Source organism: Rhineura floridana, chromosome 11, assembly GCF_030035675.1.
Source record: "Rhineura floridana isolate rRhiFlo1 chromosome 11, rRhiFlo1.hap2, whole genome shotgun sequence".
Classification (NCBI taxonomy): Eukaryota; Metazoa; Chordata; class Lepidosauria; order Squamata; family Rhineuridae; genus Rhineura; species Rhineura floridana.
The window spans coordinates 11,701,066-11,721,162 of record NC_084490.1 but is presented as its reverse complement, the minus strand read 5'-3'; the positions used below and the strand labels follow the sequence as shown (position 1 = coordinate 11,721,162).

The 20,097-nt window shown below is 44.9% G+C and overlaps 2 protein-coding genes across 2 annotated transcripts; both read left to right on the top strand.

Moving 5' to 3' along the window:
* Positions 1–8,674: 8,674 nt before the first annotated feature.
* LOC133367354 (olfactory receptor 4K3-like) lies at positions 8,675–9,679 on the top strand. The gene has a single exon (XM_061591454.1). The coding sequence runs from the start codon at positions 8,675–8,677 to the stop codon at positions 9,677–9,679; it is 1,005 nt and encodes a 334-aa protein (XP_061447438.1).
* An 8,464-nt stretch (positions 9,680–18,143) lies between these two features.
* LOC133367353 (olfactory receptor 4K3-like) lies at positions 18,144–19,133 on the top strand. The gene has a single exon (XM_061591453.1). It carries the CDS (start codon positions 18,144–18,146, stop codon positions 19,131–19,133), a length of 990 nt encoding a protein of 329 aa, XP_061447437.1.
* The last annotated feature ends 964 nt before the right edge of the window (positions 19,134–20,097 follow it).

Below are 20,097 nucleotides of genomic sequence, written 5' to 3'. Positions count from 1 at the left end.
CTAAAGATGGAGGCCAGCGGATAATTCACTAAACCCACATTAGCATCTCTGGCCAGGTTTGTTCCATCATGGTTCACAATTTTGCAGCACACATATAGCATTGTATTGTTTAAATCCATATAATCTTCGCCATTTCCAGCAAAGTAGAACTCTAGTGGTGCAGTTTCCGTTAGCGCTGCCAAGGGAGGGACCTCGATAAATAGGCTTCTCTCAATACTGGTCTGGGTAGGCCCAATCTGGAATAGATCTAATTCAGATTTAGTGCATTCCTCAGAACTGCAATGGATGAAGGCCATGCTGGTTTAAAATATATCTCTTTTTCGGGCCGGTACTGTTTGCCTCTTCTTTCTTGAAGTTTTCTGCTTCTGAGGCTTTTTCCTCAACGGCGGTGCTCTTTTAAAAGGTCGAGGAGGGCCTGTTAATTGTACCCGTGATGCTTTTCTTTTCAAGGCCTTTCTCCTTTTAATATACATCAGCCCTGAGCCCTCTTGTTGGGGTTGTGGATTAACTCTATTCAAAACTGCCTGAGTAACCTGTCCTACCACATCTTTAGTGATATTCCTAGCAGCTGTTTTAGCATGTGGCGTAATAATCTCTAGGCCTCTTCTCAAAAGTGGTACGGCTTTTCGAAAAAGGCTCCTGAATATCCCCCCAATTCCTGCCCCATACATAACAGGCATACCATGGTACCCCGGAAGAGCATTTCCAGCCTGGGCCCTGTAATAATTCCGGTAAAGGGTTGGGTCACCGTAGGTTTTCAGTATCACCATTTTTAAAATGGCAAACCTCTGCGTGGGCGAAAGTGTACCTTCACAATCACCTTTCCAAAACGAAACGGTACGTTTTTGTTCTGATCCATCTTTATTTCAACATTAATGGTGTCAATATGATGCTTACTCACCGGAATATAATGTGGTTTGTCATAAACAATGTTGACACATTCGTTATTCTGTCCACACACTGGTACAGAGCGCAATAAGGGTACATAGAAGTCCCCAACTATCTGATGCTCTACGATGTCGGTGTAAATGTATAAAGTGTTGAAGCCTCCTGTAATGTCTGCTGTAAAAGGCAGCTGACGTACATGGATGTTGGGAAACAACCCTAATATGTGGGCTAGTTCTTCGCTGCTTTTAAATGTGCAACCATCATCTGATTTACATCTAACCATTCTAGTCACTTGGTCATAGTGTAGGACCATATCGGGGTGCTCGCTGCTCTGGTCTAGTATAAGGCTGTTCATGTTTTCCAGCAGTTCAGGGATGCTTGAGTAATAACCACGTCGCAGATGATAGGACCATGTTTTTTCTCCATTACCAATTTCAAATCGGGAATCAGATGTTAGATTGTTCCAGCTGTGTGGGTACTGTATCTCAACCAGACCTACTTCCCACGCCCCTGGTAGATCCAGGGGCCTTGCTAGGCGAATAGTAAAAGCTGAGCCAGTGTTCTGCGGAAAAACAGTTACACAGGCATTGCTAGGCAGAGTAATGTAAAAACCACTATCCCCCATTCTTCTGTGCAGGTTCACAAAGATCAGAAGCAAGTACCCAACTGTTGAACTTACTGGGCCAGCCTAACCATTTCACTAAATGATACTTTTTCCTACCCCTGCCTTTTGTTGATAGAATTGATTCAATCCTGTACAACTTGTCCTGTTTGTCATTAACCTTCTGCAACTCTTCAGAATAGAAAGAACCAATTACAGGCTCCCCAGCATAATCTTTTAACAGGAAGACAGGTTTCCTTCCTCTTCTGATGACCTGATCCACTATAAACAGCTCTGTGGTGAAATTTTGTTCATACCCCTTGACAAATACCCCCTTGCTTTTAGAAATCCTCACGTGGTCTCCTTTCCTGAACAGCGTTGATACCTCTTTTCTGTAAATACAGTCTCCATAAATGGTTTTCCATACCGACACGGCATTAGAATGGTTAATATCAATAGGCCTTGCTCTGATAGTTCTATGAAAACTATGATTATAACTTTTTAAGAGTTGTGGCAGGATATTGATATAACTATAGGTGTTGTTAGCTGTAAAATACCTCCACATTTTTGATTTCAGAGTACGGTTAAATCTTTCAACAATAGCAGCTTTTACTTCATTATTGCTGACGAAGTGGTGAACTCCATGCTGTTTTAACAAGCCGTTTACGGCTCTGTTTAGAAACTCTTTGCCTCGGTCCGTTTGGAGCTTTTGGGGCTTTCTTCCACTGTGACTGAATATAACGTTAAAAGCTTTAGAGACCTCTTTGCCTATCTTGTCTTTTAAAGGCAATGCCCATGCATACTTAGACAGAATATCTATGACTGTTAAAATGTACCTATAGTTCTTGTTGTGCTTAGAAAATTGTTGCATATCTACTAAGTCAGCCTGCCATTGGGCATCGATATCAGACACAATAGTCTTGTTTCTTTTAAAATGGATTCTGGCTGGCTTATGCAACGTGTAAGCATCTTGGTCTGAAAGCCATGTCATAACATGTTTCCTTCTTAGTGTTTTACTGTGCTTTTTTGCCTCCTGAAATAGATGGTTCACTCCCCCAAAGCTCCCAACCTCCTCAGGTGTGTAATATGTGGTTTTTAGAATTTCATCATGCTCCCCCATATTGCTGGTTGATACAGGTATGGACACCGTGGGCTAAAGTAAACTATTTTTATTGGTACAAAAACTCCTGCTTCAAGCTTTCAGGGTTCAGGTTTGGGACAGACACATGAAATGCAGGAAATATTAACAGCCTGCGAACTCTCAATGTGTAGATTTTCCAAATCACCATCATGCATCACATCTTCCTATAGAAAAAAAAAGAGAGGCACTTTAGCATTGGGGTTGCACCAAACTGGGAAAAACAACACACTAATAAAAATACAGCTCAGAAGCACCTACCTGTGGACACCCTTGCTCTGTGCCTTCTTTAAATCTTCCAGCCGCTCATTTTCTTCAACCTCCATTTCCACCATGGGTTTAAAAAGTACACTTCCATCCACAACCTCAGCAGATTTCATAAGTTCTTCTTCCTTCAGGAAATGAGCCTTCAGATCACACCCACAATCACACTCTGTGTCGGACATGGATTCACTAGAATTTGCCTGGAATGAGGTTTCAGGGTCTGGATACTGTCCGGCAGTGAACACCGCCACAGGTAAGTTTGTTCTTGAAACAGAACCTTTTTTTCTAAAAAGCTCAGATTCTTCCTTTCCACTGCTAATTTTTATACTCGCTGGTGGAAACGATAATCTCCTAGCCTTTTTGAGCGCATTTTCAAAGGAGCTAGAGGATAGGAAAAACCTACTAGCCCAAATGCTGATTCGCACTCAGGTTCCATGTTCGATCCTCAGAGCGTGTCTGGGCATGCAAAATGCACTTCTGTACCAGGTCTCTCCATCCCCTCTCCTGATTGGTTAGGGATTCAAAACCTCCCCCTAATGGGTGACGTAGCTGTAGAGGGGTTACTTATCCCTATTGGGCTATTCTGGAGAGGAGGGGTGGAAATGGACCCTTCTGGCACCCTAATTTCACCTAGGAGTTTTAAACCTCTTCAGATTGGTCCCCAGGCATCCACGTGCTCATAGAGGGGTCACATGCCCCTATAGGGGCGGTCCAGAGAGGGGGGCGGAAATGCACCCCTTTGGGGTGCATTTCTGACACCCTGCTTTCACCTTTGCGGTTTTAAACCTCTTCAGATTGGTCCCCTGGAGACCACGTGCTCATAGAGGGGTCACATGCCCCTATAGGAACCAATCCAGGATCCTGTTTTGAGTAAAAATACACCCATTGGTCCAGCGAGGACCACGTGCTCCTGGGGGGTCACAGGGCTACCGTTTCTGGGGTGGGGCATGAGGGCTGGGGCTTCTGGGGGACAGGATATCCGGTGAGGTCATCAGGGGAAACGGAAATGGTGGGTGGGCCTTCCAGGGTGGGCCTTCCGGTGGGACTTCTGCTGACATCACCCGTCAAACTCAAAAGGGGCGTGGCGTAGCTGTTTGATTTGAGGTGGTCTAGTATTACTACTAGCATTCTGTGGTACTCAAAAGCCAGCCCTGAACTACTTGCCAAACAATCCTATTCCATGACCCTGATTCTCATCATCATTCAAAAGGACACTACAGATGACCAGCTTATCCACATTGTTGTTTTGTTGTGATAAGTTGTCACTTGATAAAGGGCTGCCCATGCTCACCTTCTGTGGGTTTGTCCCAGGAGCACTTCATTGCTTCTCATAGGTTTCCCATCTTCTTGGCCACTGTGAGAAGAGGATGCTGGGCTAGATGGACCTTTGGTCAGATCCAGCAGGGCTCTTCTGTCTGTCTGTCTGTCTGTCTGTCTGTCTGTCTGTCTGTCTGTCTGTCATACAGCTGTATACTATAGCCAACATGGATTTTTCACATTCCTCAATGTTCAACCAATAGAAACTGGAGTTTTGCCACCAAAGAGTGGGGGCAGATTTAGGAAGAGAATGAGAGGGCCTTGAACAAAACCAGAGCTTGGAAAAGTTACTTTTTTGAACTACAACTTCCATCAGCCCCAGCCAGCATGGCCACTGGATTGGGCTGATGGAAGTTGTAGTTTAAAAAAGTAACTTTTCCAAGCTCTGAACAAAACTAGATAGACATCCGAAGTTCAGAGTGTGCTTGGCCTTGAGTACTGAGGACACTTCCAAAACTGGTGCCCTCTGGCAGTTTTGGACTACAACTCTTATCTGCCCCCACCAGGCTGCAGAAGATGTGAGCTCATGCAGAACTGTAGGAGGCCAAGAGAGTTTCATGTGCCCGATGAGGATCCTAACCATTAAGAGATACAAGCAATAATCATTTTACTTGGGATGGTTCTTTTTTGGGATGACATGTTTGTTCTCAGTTCTCACCTGGGCGAACTGATGGCCAAATAGAGGCACAGGCCCTTGTTAGCTTCCCACAGCCAACAGTAGAGCAAAGACAAAAGAGACAAGGTTAACTCCAAGGGCACCCTTGAGGACAGGTCTGTAACACTTGTCTAGTTACGAATTATTCCCCCTCCCACTAACTCCCTAAGAGCAGACAAGGCACCAGCTAATGCAGTTCCTTTTGAAAAAGTATGAACAATTAATACACACATACACACACACTCCATTCTCTCTTGATTTGCTGTTCATCCTGCATTTTAAGCAGATATATCATCTCCACAGATGTCTCTTGCACACACCACTCACAGGCAGAAGATGGAACTGGAATGAGCAGCTCCCTCCCAATCCTAAACTCAATTTCTGGAGAAGTGGCTCAAGAAAACCTCAAGAAATTCTTTTTTGGATTTACAGGTGCGTAAAAACCAGATGAGGGTGTATCATTATGGTCTCTGGATGCCAAGTGGTCTCTGAATGCCAGTTGCTGGGAATTAAGGGAACATGAGGACAAAAGAAGAGCCCTGCTAGATTAGGCCAAAGGCCCATCTAATCCAGCATCCTGTCCTCACGGTGGCTCATCAGATGCCCATTATGGGAAGCCCTCAAGCAGGACCTGAGCGCAACAGCACTCTCCCCTCCTGCAGGTTCCAACTACTGATACTCAGAAAGATGCTGCCTCTGGCCATGGAGGCAGAGCATAACCATCATAGCTCTGTTGTCTGCTTGCACATTAAGGGCAGGATGCTGGACCAGATGGACCTTTGGCCTGACCCAGCAGGGCTCTTCTTATGTGAATATGTTCCTAATAAAAAGGTGGTGGTTTAAAATCCAGTGCAACCTTGTGGGATGCCTGGAGCTCAACTGTTTGGGGTACTTCAGAGCTGCCATAGAGGACCGAGGGGTTCACTCAGAGGAGGTTCTAAGGAGAAGGTCTCATACAGCAGATTTTATTTAGAAGGGAGCCCACCCCCAGGGTGTGACAGACATGGCATCCCAGGACTGGGAGACTCTGATTAGGGATGAGATCTGTTGGCCAGCACCAGTTTCAAAGAATTCCATGAGCTTAACAACCTGTTATCGATCTGAGTTCATTCTTTGCTGCTGTTTGACCTGTTTTTCCCCCTGGGGAAAAATGATATTCATATTCATCTTTGAAAAGGAGGTGTCAATAGAGTGAAGGAAATATTCATAAATTGAAGAAATATTGATAAAAATATTAATATCAGTATCTTAGAAACAGGGTTTCTTTTAAAAGCTGTGTTTCCAAATATAGCCATGGAAAATCACTACATAAATATCCAATCTGCAAGGATAGCAAATAAGGAAATTAATGGGAAATGCCGTTCCAAATCTAAATTGGACAGAATTCTAGCACACCCCTACTCAGAGCGTACACCTTCGTCAGTCTTCATCCCTACCCAACAGCATCCATGTCTGTTCTGTTGTTTAAAGACTTTGCTTTAAGATTGTATACCAATCTGAGTCGATCCTTTTCTTTCCCCCCATCGTTTCACTTCTACCGTCAACAAGTCCTTGTTCTTGTTCTTCTTTCCGTTCCCCTATTCTAGAATTTCACCCCTCCCAATTTTCTCCCTTGCAAAGTGGGGCTGGTGGGCTGGAGACCCCAGAGGCCATTTTGGAGCCCTGGTCTCTTTCCTCCTCACCCATCCCACAATGGTTTGAACCACATTTCCCTGATGGGAAAGTGGAGTTGTCATAGTTACCTATTTTGAGTTTTGCTCAGGTACATCTAGCCATTTCTGTGAACAAAAACAGAATAGAACATAAAAGACAAAAATGTTGCCCCCTGATCAGGGGGAAACATGTCTTTTTCCTGGATATTCCATTCCATTCTCCCTCTCCTATTTTCCTTCCCCGCTCTGACCATTAGGCTTTTCTAGTCCTTATTGGGCTGCATTGAGGTAGGTGTTTTCTTTTGTTTGTGCTCTTAGGTTTCTTACTACTTTCTTTGTGGTATCCACAATATTTTTAAAGGAGATGGTAGGATGGGGAAGGGCCATGGCTCAACAGTCGAGCCTTTCCTTTGCCTGCAAAAGGCCCCAGGCTCAATCCCCGGAAACTCCAGGTAAGGTCGGGTGTTGTCTCCTTTCATAAAACTGTGAAGAGCCACTGCCAGTCAGTGTAGACAATACTGAGCTAAATGGACCAACGACTGGTTGACTCTATATAAGGCAGCATTTTGTCGCCATAACAGACAGAAAAATCTGTCTAAATAAAGGAGAGGGATCCTGTGGCCCTCCCATCATCCTTGGACCATTGGCCTTGCTGTATGGGGCTGAGTTGGAGTCCAGCAGCACGTGGAGGGCCAAGATTCCCCATCCCTTGTGCAGATGGAACAATAGTCTTACTCAGTATCAGGCAGCTGTCTCTTTTCCTGTGGATAATGTAGGTACCACTGGGATAAAGCCAAGATTAATAATGGCAGCTGACCTAATGAATTTTTACCAAAATCTTCCAAGCTACACAGCAAGTGGATTGGACTGTGAAAGACCAACCCAAATTGTGTTCTGTATCTTTAAAAGTTGTGCAAGGGGAAAGGAGAATTCCACCTTGTGGTTTTTCCCATTACAGCGTTGCAAGAACACCTGCACTTGGCTGACTTTCTCTTCTCCTAAAGATATAGGATCAGTCTCAGTCCCTGAACCTGGCAAGCCTATCTCCCACCCAAATTTAAAACAAAGCTGTCCCTGACCACATCCACACCAGGCCCCTATTACACTTTGGACAATCGTTATTTATTTATTTATTTATATATCGCCCCATAGCCGAAGCTCTCTGGGTGGTTTACAATAACTAAAAACATTAAAAACAAATATACAAATTAAAAAAAATCTTTTAAAAACAATTTAAAACAATTTATCATGGCTTCTCTCAAAGCCATGGCTCAAAGCCAATATCGCTTCTCTCAAAGAAACCTGGGAAGTGTAGTTAGTGAAGGGTCCTGAGAGTTGCTAGGAGACGCCCTGTTGCTCTCACAGACCTTCAATCAGAGTGGCTGACTGTTAAACCATTCTCTCAGGGGAATAGGAGTCTCGTCTCAGCACCCTTCACAAACTACACTTCCCAGGATTCTGTGAGGGAAGCCATGACTGACTCAAGTGAAATCAAGTCTGGTGTGGGTGTGGCCCTCTTATTAGCGAAGCCCAGCAGCTGTGAGGTTTTTAGAACACTGACAGTTGGTCCTTACTGAGCATGCCCCGCATTATAATAGGCTTCCAGCCAAAATTTCTTAATTAAAAATCAGCCAGGCATTTTTTTAACTTTTAAACTGCAGTAGATGAAGGTCAGAGTATGGGGCAAGGTCAGTATTAGGATTACAGGTACTCTGTGAACATGGCTGATTTTTAATGAATTTCAACAGATTATGAGAATTCTCACAGAAAAAAGTCCAAAAGGGCTCTGGGTTTTTCTCTCTTTTTAGACTTTGAACTCTCAATTCTCTCTGACTGTTTTGTGTATTGCCATGAAAATTGAGGGGTTGTTAAGCAAGCATTTCTGAGTTCAGGACTGTAAGTTTGGTAAGGTTTTATTTTGAAATGAGTTTATGAGAAGCCTCAGAATGGCATGGGGGTATTTTCAATTTAACATTGCGGAATGTGAGAAATCCATGCTGACTATAGTGTACAGCCACTCTTGTGGCTGTATAATAATGGCAGCTGACACACAGGTACACTTTTTCCTGACTTAACCTAAGGCTGTGAAGGAATGGAAGTATCTCATTGCCGTCTCCTTTCTCTCTCCCCAATTTTCTCAGTGATACACAAAAAAGTGGATGGCGTGGGGCAACCAGACAGTGGTGACCGAGTTTGTCCTGCTGGGTCTCTCTGAAACCTGGGAAGTCAAAGTCCTCTTATTTGTCTTCTTACTCCTCCTTTACATGGCTATTCTCTTCAGCAACATTCTCATCCTCTCAGCAATTATCAGCGATCACCACCTTTCCGATTCCCCCATGCTCTTTCTGCTAGGTCATCTGGCTTTACTGGATATGTGCTTGGCCTCCTTTGCTACCCCAAGGTACCTCTTTGATTTTCTTGTCCAACGCCAAACCATCTCTTTCCAGGGCTGCATGGCCCAAATTTTCTTCCTCCATCTCTTTGGAGGCAGCGAGATGCTGTTGCTGACAGCTATGGCCTATGACCGGTATGTGGCCATCTGCCATCCTCTCCGCTATGCCTCACTCATGAGCCGGCGCCATTGCATAGGGCTTGTGCTAGCCTCATGGGCTGGTGGGCTCCTCCACACCAGTGTGCAAATGGGTTTCACCATTAACGCGCCCTTCTGTGGGCCCAATCGGGTGGACAACTTTTTCTGTGACCTTCCCTTTGTCATCCAGTTGGCTTGCATTGACACCTCTCCCCTGGAGGTCATGATGGTGACCAATAGTGGCATTATGTCACTGGTGTGTTTCCTTGCCTTGCTTCTCTCCTATGCAATCATTCTCTACACAATCCGCTCCCAGGGCCCCTCTGAAGGCCCCTCCAAGGCTGCCTTCACGTGTACCTCTCACCTCATTGTGGTCACCTTGTACTTTGGACCCATTTTTTTTATGTACCTTCATCCATATACCCGGTTCATGTTTGATAAAATGCTCTCCGTCTTCTACAACTCTATCACCCCCTTTTTGAACCCTACTATCTATGCCTTGAAGAACAAGGAGATGAAGGCTGCCGTGAGAAGACTGTTAGCAAGAGGTTCTGGACAGGTGTCCGCTCATGGCCGCCCTGCCATTAGGCAGAGTGATGCGGACACCTCAGGCAGTTGGCTTGAGGCATCATGAAAGAGCATCAGATGGTTTGATATTTAATTTACTGTTGCTTTTGTGTATATACACAGTGTGGAGAATGTGATAGAGAGAAGGGTGGTTTTTTTCCGTTCACTTCTAATTCTAGAACCTGGACTAATCTGATGAAGCTGAATGTTGCAAGATTCCACATGGAAGAAAAGAAGTCCTTCTTCCCACAGCACAACATGGCCACCAACTCAGAGGTTTTAAACATATTACGCAAAATCATGGAGGATAAGACTATCCATGCCTATGACTCATGGCAGCTATATTGCCTTCAGTATCAGAGGCGGTATTTCTCTGAATACCAGTTCCTGGGGAACAAGAGTGACAGAGTACTGTTAAGTTCATGTCCTGCTTGCAGATTCCCCATAGACATCTGGTTGGCCACTCTGAGAACAGGATGCTGGACTAGATGGGCCACTGGCCTGAGCCAGCAGGGCTCTTCTTTTGTTTAAGGAGGCATTGTGTGAAGGCATTCAAGACAGCCACCTGTTGGGTATGCTTTAACTTTGATTCCTGCATTGAGCAGGGTTTTGGATTAGGTGGCCTTACAGGCCCCTTCCAACTCTACTATTCTATCATTTTAGAATTCTATGATTAATTCCTGCCTGGCATCTCCTGCCTGAAATCCAACATGGAGCTGTATGGCCCAATGGTCCATCTCGGCATAAGGCAACTTCCTGTGTTCCTAAGTTAATTTCCCGAGACAATAGTTTAAAAAATTGAGCAAGGGTGAAGCACAGTCAGAAACAAACCAGTTTCGAATGGCCCCAAGGGATGTACAAATGAAGCACAGTGTGGTCTAGAGACAGCCCCTCGCTGCCTGAAGGGTTGGTTCACATCCTCTTTCCAGAATAGAGCTTGAACCCACTGGAACTGTGTGGTGTCAAGTCCAATGTGGAAATCATTCTGTCCCATCCAGAGTCCAGGATCTGAGCCTGGATTCCAGGGAGTCACAAACGTGTAAAATCCCTGCTTCATACATTTGAATTACTGATCATCTTTTTGGGCGGGGTGGGGGAGGGATAAACCCTTAAGAGAATCATTGCTGTAAGAGAACCAGCACGGGCCTGGTTTGCTGGCAAAAACACCAAGATGTCATCTCTCACCCAAACCCATTTCTCCGCCAACCATTTCCCTAGAAGTTTCTGTCTCGGGCAACTATAGAGCCTGCACTGCAACATAGATTTTCTAGACCCCGGTGCTCCTCCAAGGTAATCCCTCTGAACTGTCATAAGGTCACTGTGAAGGGGAAGACAGTCAACCTTTCCAAGGGGAATGACTCTTCAGGATTTTCGGTAGGAAACTTGGTTCTATAGGGCAGAAGGAAGCTCCTGACATGCAGTCTTACGTAGAAGGGAGACATTCTTTGGGTATTAATCTCTGTCAACAACTCATTGAAGCAAAAATTCCAAAACCTACCAAAAAAATATTTTTGTATAGGAAGGTCTAGCCAGACATGTAATTTGATTATGTACATTTGTTTTTAACACCTCTTGATTTTAACTATATTTTGATAATTTTATCATGTCTCCTTTTTTATTTGAAGTTTGAGGGTTGGAGTTTGACCTGGGAGATCAGGGTTCAAATCCTTGCTCATTATGTATCTCACTGAGTGACTTTGAGCCAGACGCTGCCTCTCAGGCTAACCTACCTCACAGGGCTGTTGTGAGGATTATATGGAGAAGGGACAGAAACAAATACGCCACCTTGAACTCCTTGGAGGAGAGGCAGGATATAAATGCAATAATAAATGAGTAATAAAGTCTGGTTTTATTGCTCTTTTAATGAATATTTTATAGCATTTAATGTAAACCAAGTTAATACTTTTTGTTGAATAAGCAGTATAAAAATCTTGCTAAGTAAACAAAATAAATAAATCAAAAATATGCTGCCTCACAAGTCCAAAGCTTTCTTTTTTCTCTGCAATAACAAACATGAAACAAAAAATCACATGAAAGTCCTATAACGGCTGTCAGCTCAGTGACTGATTTAAAATAGTCGCTGTCAGGAATGCTAGGACCCCTTCAGGCTGGTATTTTATTGAAGGTGTATTCTACAACATATTGTTGAGGCAATAATAATGCATTCGTGGTGGATTTATTCTGCATTGGTAGTTCAAGGCTACCACGTTATTGCTGTCCAGATACTTTGTTGTTGTTGTTGTTGTTATTATTATTACTTAGATTTATTAGTCTGTTGATCCACAAAGGTCCCCAAGAGATTTACACAATGTTAAAACAAAAACATAACAATAAATGACAAGAAAACAATAGCAATAGCAATCCCACATAGCCATAGAAAGGTGTAGGATATTAAAAGAAAACATCATGATTCATCATGATTCAAGTATGCCTGATATAAACCTGGATTTTTAAAAGCTTTTCATTATCCCCTTCCCAATGCTCCCAATTTCACATGTTCCTGTTCTCCAGGATCTGAATATGTTGTGCAATGCCAGAGACACAGGAATCTGCATTATTCCAGGTCAGATTATTCACCTCTCTAACCTAGCAGACATCTACTCTGAGCGTAGGTCTTCCACATCACCTGATACCTGTCTCATGTAACTGGAGAGGGTGGGGATTGAACCTTGGGACCTCCAGCATGTAAAACAGAAGTCCTACCACTTCACTATGGCCCTCACAACCAGTATGGTGTTATCCACAGTGAGCGTGAAAGGCCTTCAAACATCTCAAGGGTGCCCTATCCTTTCTTGGAAGAGGGCTTTTAGTGTGACAATACTCACCGGTACAGAGTAACTACTGGCCCCTCTCTTTTTTTGCTGCCCACAGCAACCATATTGTGATGGCACCCACAATACTTTTATCAAGGTATGAGCATAGGCAAACTCATTTTTTACCAAAAAACATCCCACTGCTTGGCAGGATGCAGTTATTAGGAAATGTACCACTATGCCATCCATCAGCAGCAACTTCCTTTTCTCTCTAGATTCTGTTTCTTTGTTGAACATCTACCCTCCAGAAGCATTCTGTGGTACTCAAAAGCCAGCCCTGAACTACTTGCCAAACAATCCTATTCCATGACCCTGATTCTCATCATCATTCAAAAGGACGCTACAGATGACCAGCTTAACCACATTGTTGTTTTGTTGTGATAAGTTGTCACTTGATAAAGGGCTTCCCACGCTCACCTTCTGTGGGTTTGTCCCTGGAGCACTTCATTGCTTCTCATAGGTTTCCCATCTTCTTGTCCACTGTGAGAACAGGATGCTGGGCTAGATGGACCTTCGGTCAGATCCAGCAGGGCTCATCTATCTATCTGTCTGTCTGTCTGTCTGTCTGTTATACAGCTGTGTACCATAGCCAACATGGATTTTTCACATTCCGCAATGTTAAATTGAAAATCCCCCCATGCCATTCTGATGCTTCCATAAGCTCATTTCAAAACAAAACCTTACAAAACGTATAGTTCTGAACTCAGAAACACTTACTTAACAACCCTCTCGATTTTCATGGTGATTAACAAAACAGTCAGAAAGATTCGAGAGTTCAAAGTCTAAAGAGAGAGATACATAACCAAGACCCCTTTTGGACTTTTTTCAGAGTTCTCGTAATCTGTTGAAATTCATTAAGAATCAGCCATGTTCACAGAGTACCTGTAATCCTGTTATTGACATTGCCCCATACTCTGACCTTCATCTTCTGCAGTTTAAAAGTTGTAAAAAAATGTGTGGCTGATTTTTAATTCATTTAAGAAATTTTGCATTGAACTGAATGATAAAGTTGGGCATGCTCAGTAAGAACCAACTATCAGTGTTCTAAAAGCCGGACTCACAGCTGCTCAGAGCTTGGAAAAGTTACTTTTTTGAACTACAACTCCCATCAGCCCCAGCCAGCATGGCCACTGGATTGGGCCGATGGGAGTTGTAGTTCAAAAAAGTAACTTTTCCAAGCTCTGCGAGCTGCTTGGCTTGCCTAATCAGGGGGCCACACCCACACCACTTTGATTGCACATGAGACAGTCATGGTTTCCCTCAGAGAATCCTGGGAAGACTAGTTTGTGACAGGTGAGGATAGGAGATTCCTATTCCGCTGGTGCTGACAGAACTCCAGTGGCCAGACTGGTTTAACAGTCAGCCGCTCTGATTGAAGATCTGTGAGGGGAACAGGGCATCTCCTAGCAACTCCCAGCATCCTTCACTAACTACACTTCCCAGGATTCTTTGAGAGAAGCCATGACTGTCCAAAGTGAAATAAATGCCTGGTGCCTGCTGCAGAATAAAAAGGTGGAGGAAACGCTGAAAACAAATGATACTGTTCACAATGTTTTCTTTTTGGGAAGGAAAGGCGCTTCCCCTCTGCCCAGTGCCCACCCACCCAATCTCCTCCCCTCCCCCTCCTCCTACCCTTCCTGACTCTCTCCCAGGTCAGTGTTTTACTATGACCTGGTAGACCAGGGATCAAATCCCCACACAGCCATGAAGCCCACGGGGTGACCTTGAGGCAGTCACTGCCTCTCAGCCTCAGAGGAAGGCAGTGTCAAAAACCCCTCTGAATACTGTTTACAGTGAAAACCCTATTCAGAGAGTTTCCATAAGTCGACTCAGGATCGACTTGAAGGCAGTCCATTTCCATTTTCAAACATGATTGCACAGAAATAAATCCGATGGAACTCAAAAAGTATGCAAGTGATCAATCCCACCATCCCTTCTCCTCCCTCCTATCCCCCCTCTCTTGCCCCTTCCCTCCCCCTCCCCCATCCCATGGTCGTTTTTACCTATCTTAAGCATGATTGCACAGAAGTAAATACCATTGTACTGAATAAGCATGCAATGATCAAACCTGCCCTTCCCTGCCTCTTCCTTTGACCCTCCCCCTCTAATCCCCTCCTTCCCCCTCCCCCTCCTTCCGTTCCCCTCTTCCCTCCCTTTTTCCTTCCCCCTCCTCCTGCTCCTCCCTCCATGGTCAGTTTTACCTATCTTAAGCATGCTTACACAGGAGTAAATCCCATTGAACTCAAGAAGCATGTAAATGATCAGACCTGCCTTTCCCCTCCTTCCCTTCTCCTCTCCCTTCCTCCTCCCCTCTCCTCTCCTCTTCCTTCTTCCTGCTCCCCTGCCCACTCTAGCCATCCCTCCGTCCCCTCCGGTCAGTTTCACCTATCCTAAGCATGATTGCAGGGGAGCAAATCTCACTGAACTCCATAAACATACAAATGATCAAACCTGTCCTCCTCCCTTCCCCTCCTTCCTGCTCCCCACTCCCTCCTCCCCTCTGTACTTCCTGCCCTGCCTCCTCCTCCTCCTCCCCTCCCCATCCTTCAGCTAGAGAACTAGCTGAGATTGGAGCAACCTATCCTGAAGTGTCCCATGGAGCTACTGGGGCAAACTAAACAGACAAAACTCTGTGTTCCTTTTGGGATTAAATACTTAGAAGACTTTGATTTCTGAATGGAGGTTTTACTTAACAGAAAGAGAGAACTGGGCCAAGATGTTTCCAGGAAGAAGGAGAAGTTCCCAGCAGAATAGGTGGGTATGCTCAACCACTAGAAATTGGATACTTGACGCTTGCCACCAAAGATTGGGGGCAGCCTTAAGGAGTGTATGAGAGGCCCTTGAACAAAACTAACTAGGCATCCGAAGTTCAGACTGTGCTTGGCCTTGAGTACTGTGCAGCCTTTCACAACTGGTGCCCTCTGGCAGTTTTGGACTACAACTCCTATCTGCCCCCAGCAGGCTGCAGAAGATGTGACCTCATGCAGAACTGTAGGATGCCAAGAGAGTTTCATGTGCCCGATGAGGATCCTAACCCTTAAGAGATGCAAGCAATAATCATTTTACTTGGGATGGTGTTTGTTGAGGATGGCATGCTGGCTCTCAGTTATCACCTGGGCTAACTGATGGCCAAATAGAGGCACAAGGCCTTGTTGGCTTTCCAGAGCCAACAGTAGAGCAAAGCCAAAACAGCCAAGGAGTTAAGGGGCATGTTCAGGGTGCCAGACCAACCAGGCACCTCGGTAATGATACAGCCACAGGTGGTATTCAATGCTACTCCTACTCAGAGTAGACCCATTGAAATTTATAAACATGTCTAACAAAGGTCCATTAATTTTGATGGGTTTACTTCACGTAGGGCTACTATTATACAGAACCCTAATTGTACGCTTTTCCTTCCTTTCATCTTGCTTTCTTTTCAGATTGGGGCAGCAGGAGATTATTCCATGGGGAGGAGGTGGCACCACATATTCAGGTGGAGGAAGTCATACCCCTGTTCTGCCCCCACCCATTTTTTTATCCCCTGTTGTCTACACAGGAAACAAAGCCAGAAGTCAAACCAGCACACAGGGCACCCTTGAGGACATCTCTGTAACACTTGCCTTAGTTACAAAGTCTCTCTCCCACCCACTAACTCCCTAAGAGCAGACAAGGCACCAGCTACTGCAGTTCCTTTTGAGAAAGGAATGAGCAATTAATACATGCACGCACGCACACTCCATTCTCATGATTTTTTGTTCATCCTGCCTTTTAAGCAGATATAACATCTCCACAGATGTCTCTTCCACACACCACTCTCAGGCAGAATATGGAACTGGACTGAGCACCTCCGTCCCAAACCTAAACTCAACTTCCAGAGAAGTGGCTCGAGAAAAGCTCAAGAAATTATTTTTTGGATTTACAGGTGGGTAAAAACCAGATGAGGGTGCATCATTGTTTTTCAAATTGCTGGGAATTAGAAGTTGCTGGGAATTACAGGTAGAGAACATAAGGAGAAACAAGGGATCAAGCCAATGGTCCATCTATGCCAGCATCCCATTCTCACAGTGGCCCATCAGATGCCCATTATGGGAAGCCCTCAAGCACAACCTGAGTGCAACAGCACTCTCTTCTCAACAGGTTCCAGCTACTGGTATTCAGAAACATCCTGCCTCTGGCAATGCAGGCAGAGCATAAGCATCATAACTCTATTGTCTGCTTACACTGTGAGGACAGGATGCTGGACCAAATGAGCCATTGGCCTGCCCAGCAGGGCTCTTCTTATGTGAATAAGTTCCTAAGAAAAGGGTTGTGGTTTAAAATACAGTGCAACCCTGTCAGATGCCTGGAGCACAGCTGTTTTGGGCACTTCAGAGCTGCCATAGAGGACCGAGGGGTTCACTCAGAGGAGGTTCTAAGGAGAAGGTGCCATGCTGAGAAGGTTGTAGAGGAAGAAGCAGAAGCTGCCTTGTGTGGCCTCATATTTAGAAGGGGGCCCACCCCCCAGGGTGTGTGACAGAGATGGCATCCCAGGATTGGGAGACTGATTATGGGTGGAATCTGTAGGCCAGTGCCAGTTTCAAAATATTCCATCAGCTTAAGCGGTTATCAATTTCAGTTCATTCTTTGCCACTGGATTTACTGAACTGTTTCCCCCCCTTGGGAAAAAGTGATATTAATACTGATATTTTGAAAGGAGGTGTTGATAAATTGAAGGAAATATTGATAAATTGAAGGAAATATTGATAAAAATATTAATATCAATATTTTAGACAAAGGTTTTTTTAAAAAATATGTTTCCAAACATAGCCATGGAAAATCACTACATAAAAATCTGATCTGCAAAGATAGCAAATAAGTGAATTAATGAAAAATGTGGTTCCAAATCCAAATCGGGAAGAATTCTAAGACATCCCTACTCTGAACGCACAGCTTTGTCAGTCTCCATCACTACTGAATAGCATCCACTTCTCTTCTGTTGTTTAAAGACTTTAGCTTAAAATTCTATACCCATCTGAGTTGTTCCTTTTGTGTCCTCCTCTCTTTTCGCCTAGTTCTTGTTCTTCTTTCCTTTCCCCTATTCTAGTATTTCCCCCCCTCCCACTTGTCTCCCTGGCAATGTGGGGCTGGTGGGCTGAAGACCCCAGAGGCCATTTTGAAGCCCTGGTAGCCTTCTTCCTCACCCATCCCACAATGGTTTGAACCACATTTCCCTGAAGGGAAAGTGAAGTTACCTATTTGGAGTGATGATCAGATACTTCTAGAGATTTCTGTGGACAAGAACAGAATAGAACAGAAAAGACCAAAATTTTGCCCCCAGTTTGTTGCTCCAGCAAGCCATGTCTGCCTGGATACTCCGTTCCATTCTCCCTCTCTTAGTTTTCCACCCTGCGCCTGAAACCCTGAAGAGTCACTGTCAGTCAGGTAGACAATACTGAGCTAAATGGACCAAAGCCTGTCTGACTCAATATAAGGCAGCTTCCTATCTTCATAAAAGACAGAAAAAATATGTCTAAATAAAGGACAGGGATCCTTTGGCCCTAAAGGTATTGGTGGACTCCCAACTCCCATCATCCATGGCCCATTGGCCATGCAGTTTGGGGCTGTCTGGAGTCCAACAACATCTGGAGGCCACACATTCCTCACCCCTTGACTGAACCTAAGGCTATGAAGAAATGGAAGTATCTCATTGCTGTCTCTTCTCCCTCCCCAATTTTCTCAGTAATACAGAATAAGTGGATGGCGTGGGGCAACCAGACAATGGTGACCGAGTTTATCCTGCTGGGTCTCTCTGAAACCTGGGAAGTCAAAGTCCTCTTATTTGTCTTCTTCCTCCTCCTTTACACGGCTACTCTCTTCAGCAACATTCTCATCCTCTCAGCAATTATCAGCGATCACCACCTTTCTGATTCCCCCATGCTCTTTCTGCTAGGTCATCTGGCTTTACTGGATCTATGCTTGTCCTCTTTTGCCACCCCAAGGTATCTCTTTGATTTCGTTGCCCAACACCAAGCCATCTCTTTCCAGGGCTGCATGGCCCAAATTTTATTCCTCCATCTCTTTGCAGGTGGTGAGATGCTCTTGCTGACAGCTATGGCCTATGACCGGTGCGTGGCCATCTGCCATCCTCTCCGTTATGCCTCACTCATGAGCCGTCGCCATTGCATAGGGCTTGTGCTAGCCTCCTGGGCCGGTGGGCTCCTCCACACCAGTGTGCAAATGGGTTTCACCATTAACGCGCCCTTCTGTGGGCCCAATCGGGTGGACAACTACTTCTGTGACCTTCCATTTGTCATCCAGTTGGCTTGCATTGACACCTCTCCCCTGGACGTCATGATGGTGACCAATAGTGGCATTATGTCACTGGTGTGTTTCCTTGCTGTGCTTCTCTCCTATGCACTCATTCTCTACACAATCCGCTCCCGGGGCCCCTCTGAAGGCCCCAACAAGGCTGCCTACACATGTACCTCTCACCTCATCGTGGTCACCATGTACTTTGGACCCATCTTGTTTATGTACCTTCGTCCATATACCCGGTCCATGATTGATAAAGTGCTCTCTGTCTTCTACATCTCTATCACCCCTTTTCTGAACCCTACTATCTATGCCTTGAAGAACAAGGAGATGAAGGCTGCCGTGAGAAGATTGTTGGTTAGACGTTCTGGACAGGTGTCTGTTCATGGACACCCTGCCATTAGACAGAGTGAGGCAGCCACCTCAGGAAGTTGAGTTATCATGAAAGAGCATCAGATTATTAGGTATTTAATTTACTGTTGCTTATGTGTATATACACAGTGAGGACAAGGTGGATAGAGAGAAGGGTTTTTTCCCCCCTTCACTCCTAATTCTAGAACGAGCAATAATCTGATGAAGCTGAATGTTGCAAGATTCCACAGGGAAGAAAGGAAGTCCTTCTTCCCACAGCACAAGTTTAAACTGCGACACTTGATGGCCACCAACTAAGATGTTCATTGCAGAGCAATGAAACCCAGGGGGGAATTGGAGTTGATCCTACAAACGAGTTTGGAACGGCCTCAAGGACTGTACAAGTGAAGCATAGTGCAGTCTAGAGACAGCCCCTCGCTGCCTGAAGGGTTGGTCCACATGCCCTTTCCAGAATAGAGCTTGAACCCACTGGAACTGGGTGGTTCCAAGTCCAGTTTGAAAATGATTCTGTCCCAACCAGAGTGCAGGATTTAAGCCTGGATTCCAGGGAGGTCAAAAAAGTGTATTTTCCCTGCTTCATACATTTGAATTATTGATCATCCTTTTTTTGGGTGGGGTGGGGGAGGCATAAATCCCTTAACAGAATCAGTGCTGTAAGAGAACCAGCATGGGCCAGCAAAAACACCAAGATGTCCTCTCTCACCCAAACCCATTTGTCCCCCAACCACTTCCCTACAGATTTCTCTCTTGGGCAGTTATGTAGCGTACGTTGTAACATATATTTTCCAGAGACCGGCGCTCCTCCAGCGGAATGCCTAGGAACTGTCGTAAGATAACTGCAGAGGGGAAGTTATTCAGCCTTGCCGTGTGGAGGGGTTGACTCTTCAGCACTTTAGGTAGTAAACTTTGTTAGACAGGGCGGAAGGGAGCTTCCATACAGTCTTAGCTGGAAGGGAGACATTCTTTGGGTGTTAATCTCTGTGAACAACTCATGGAAACAAAATTCCTGAACCTGCAAACATATTGT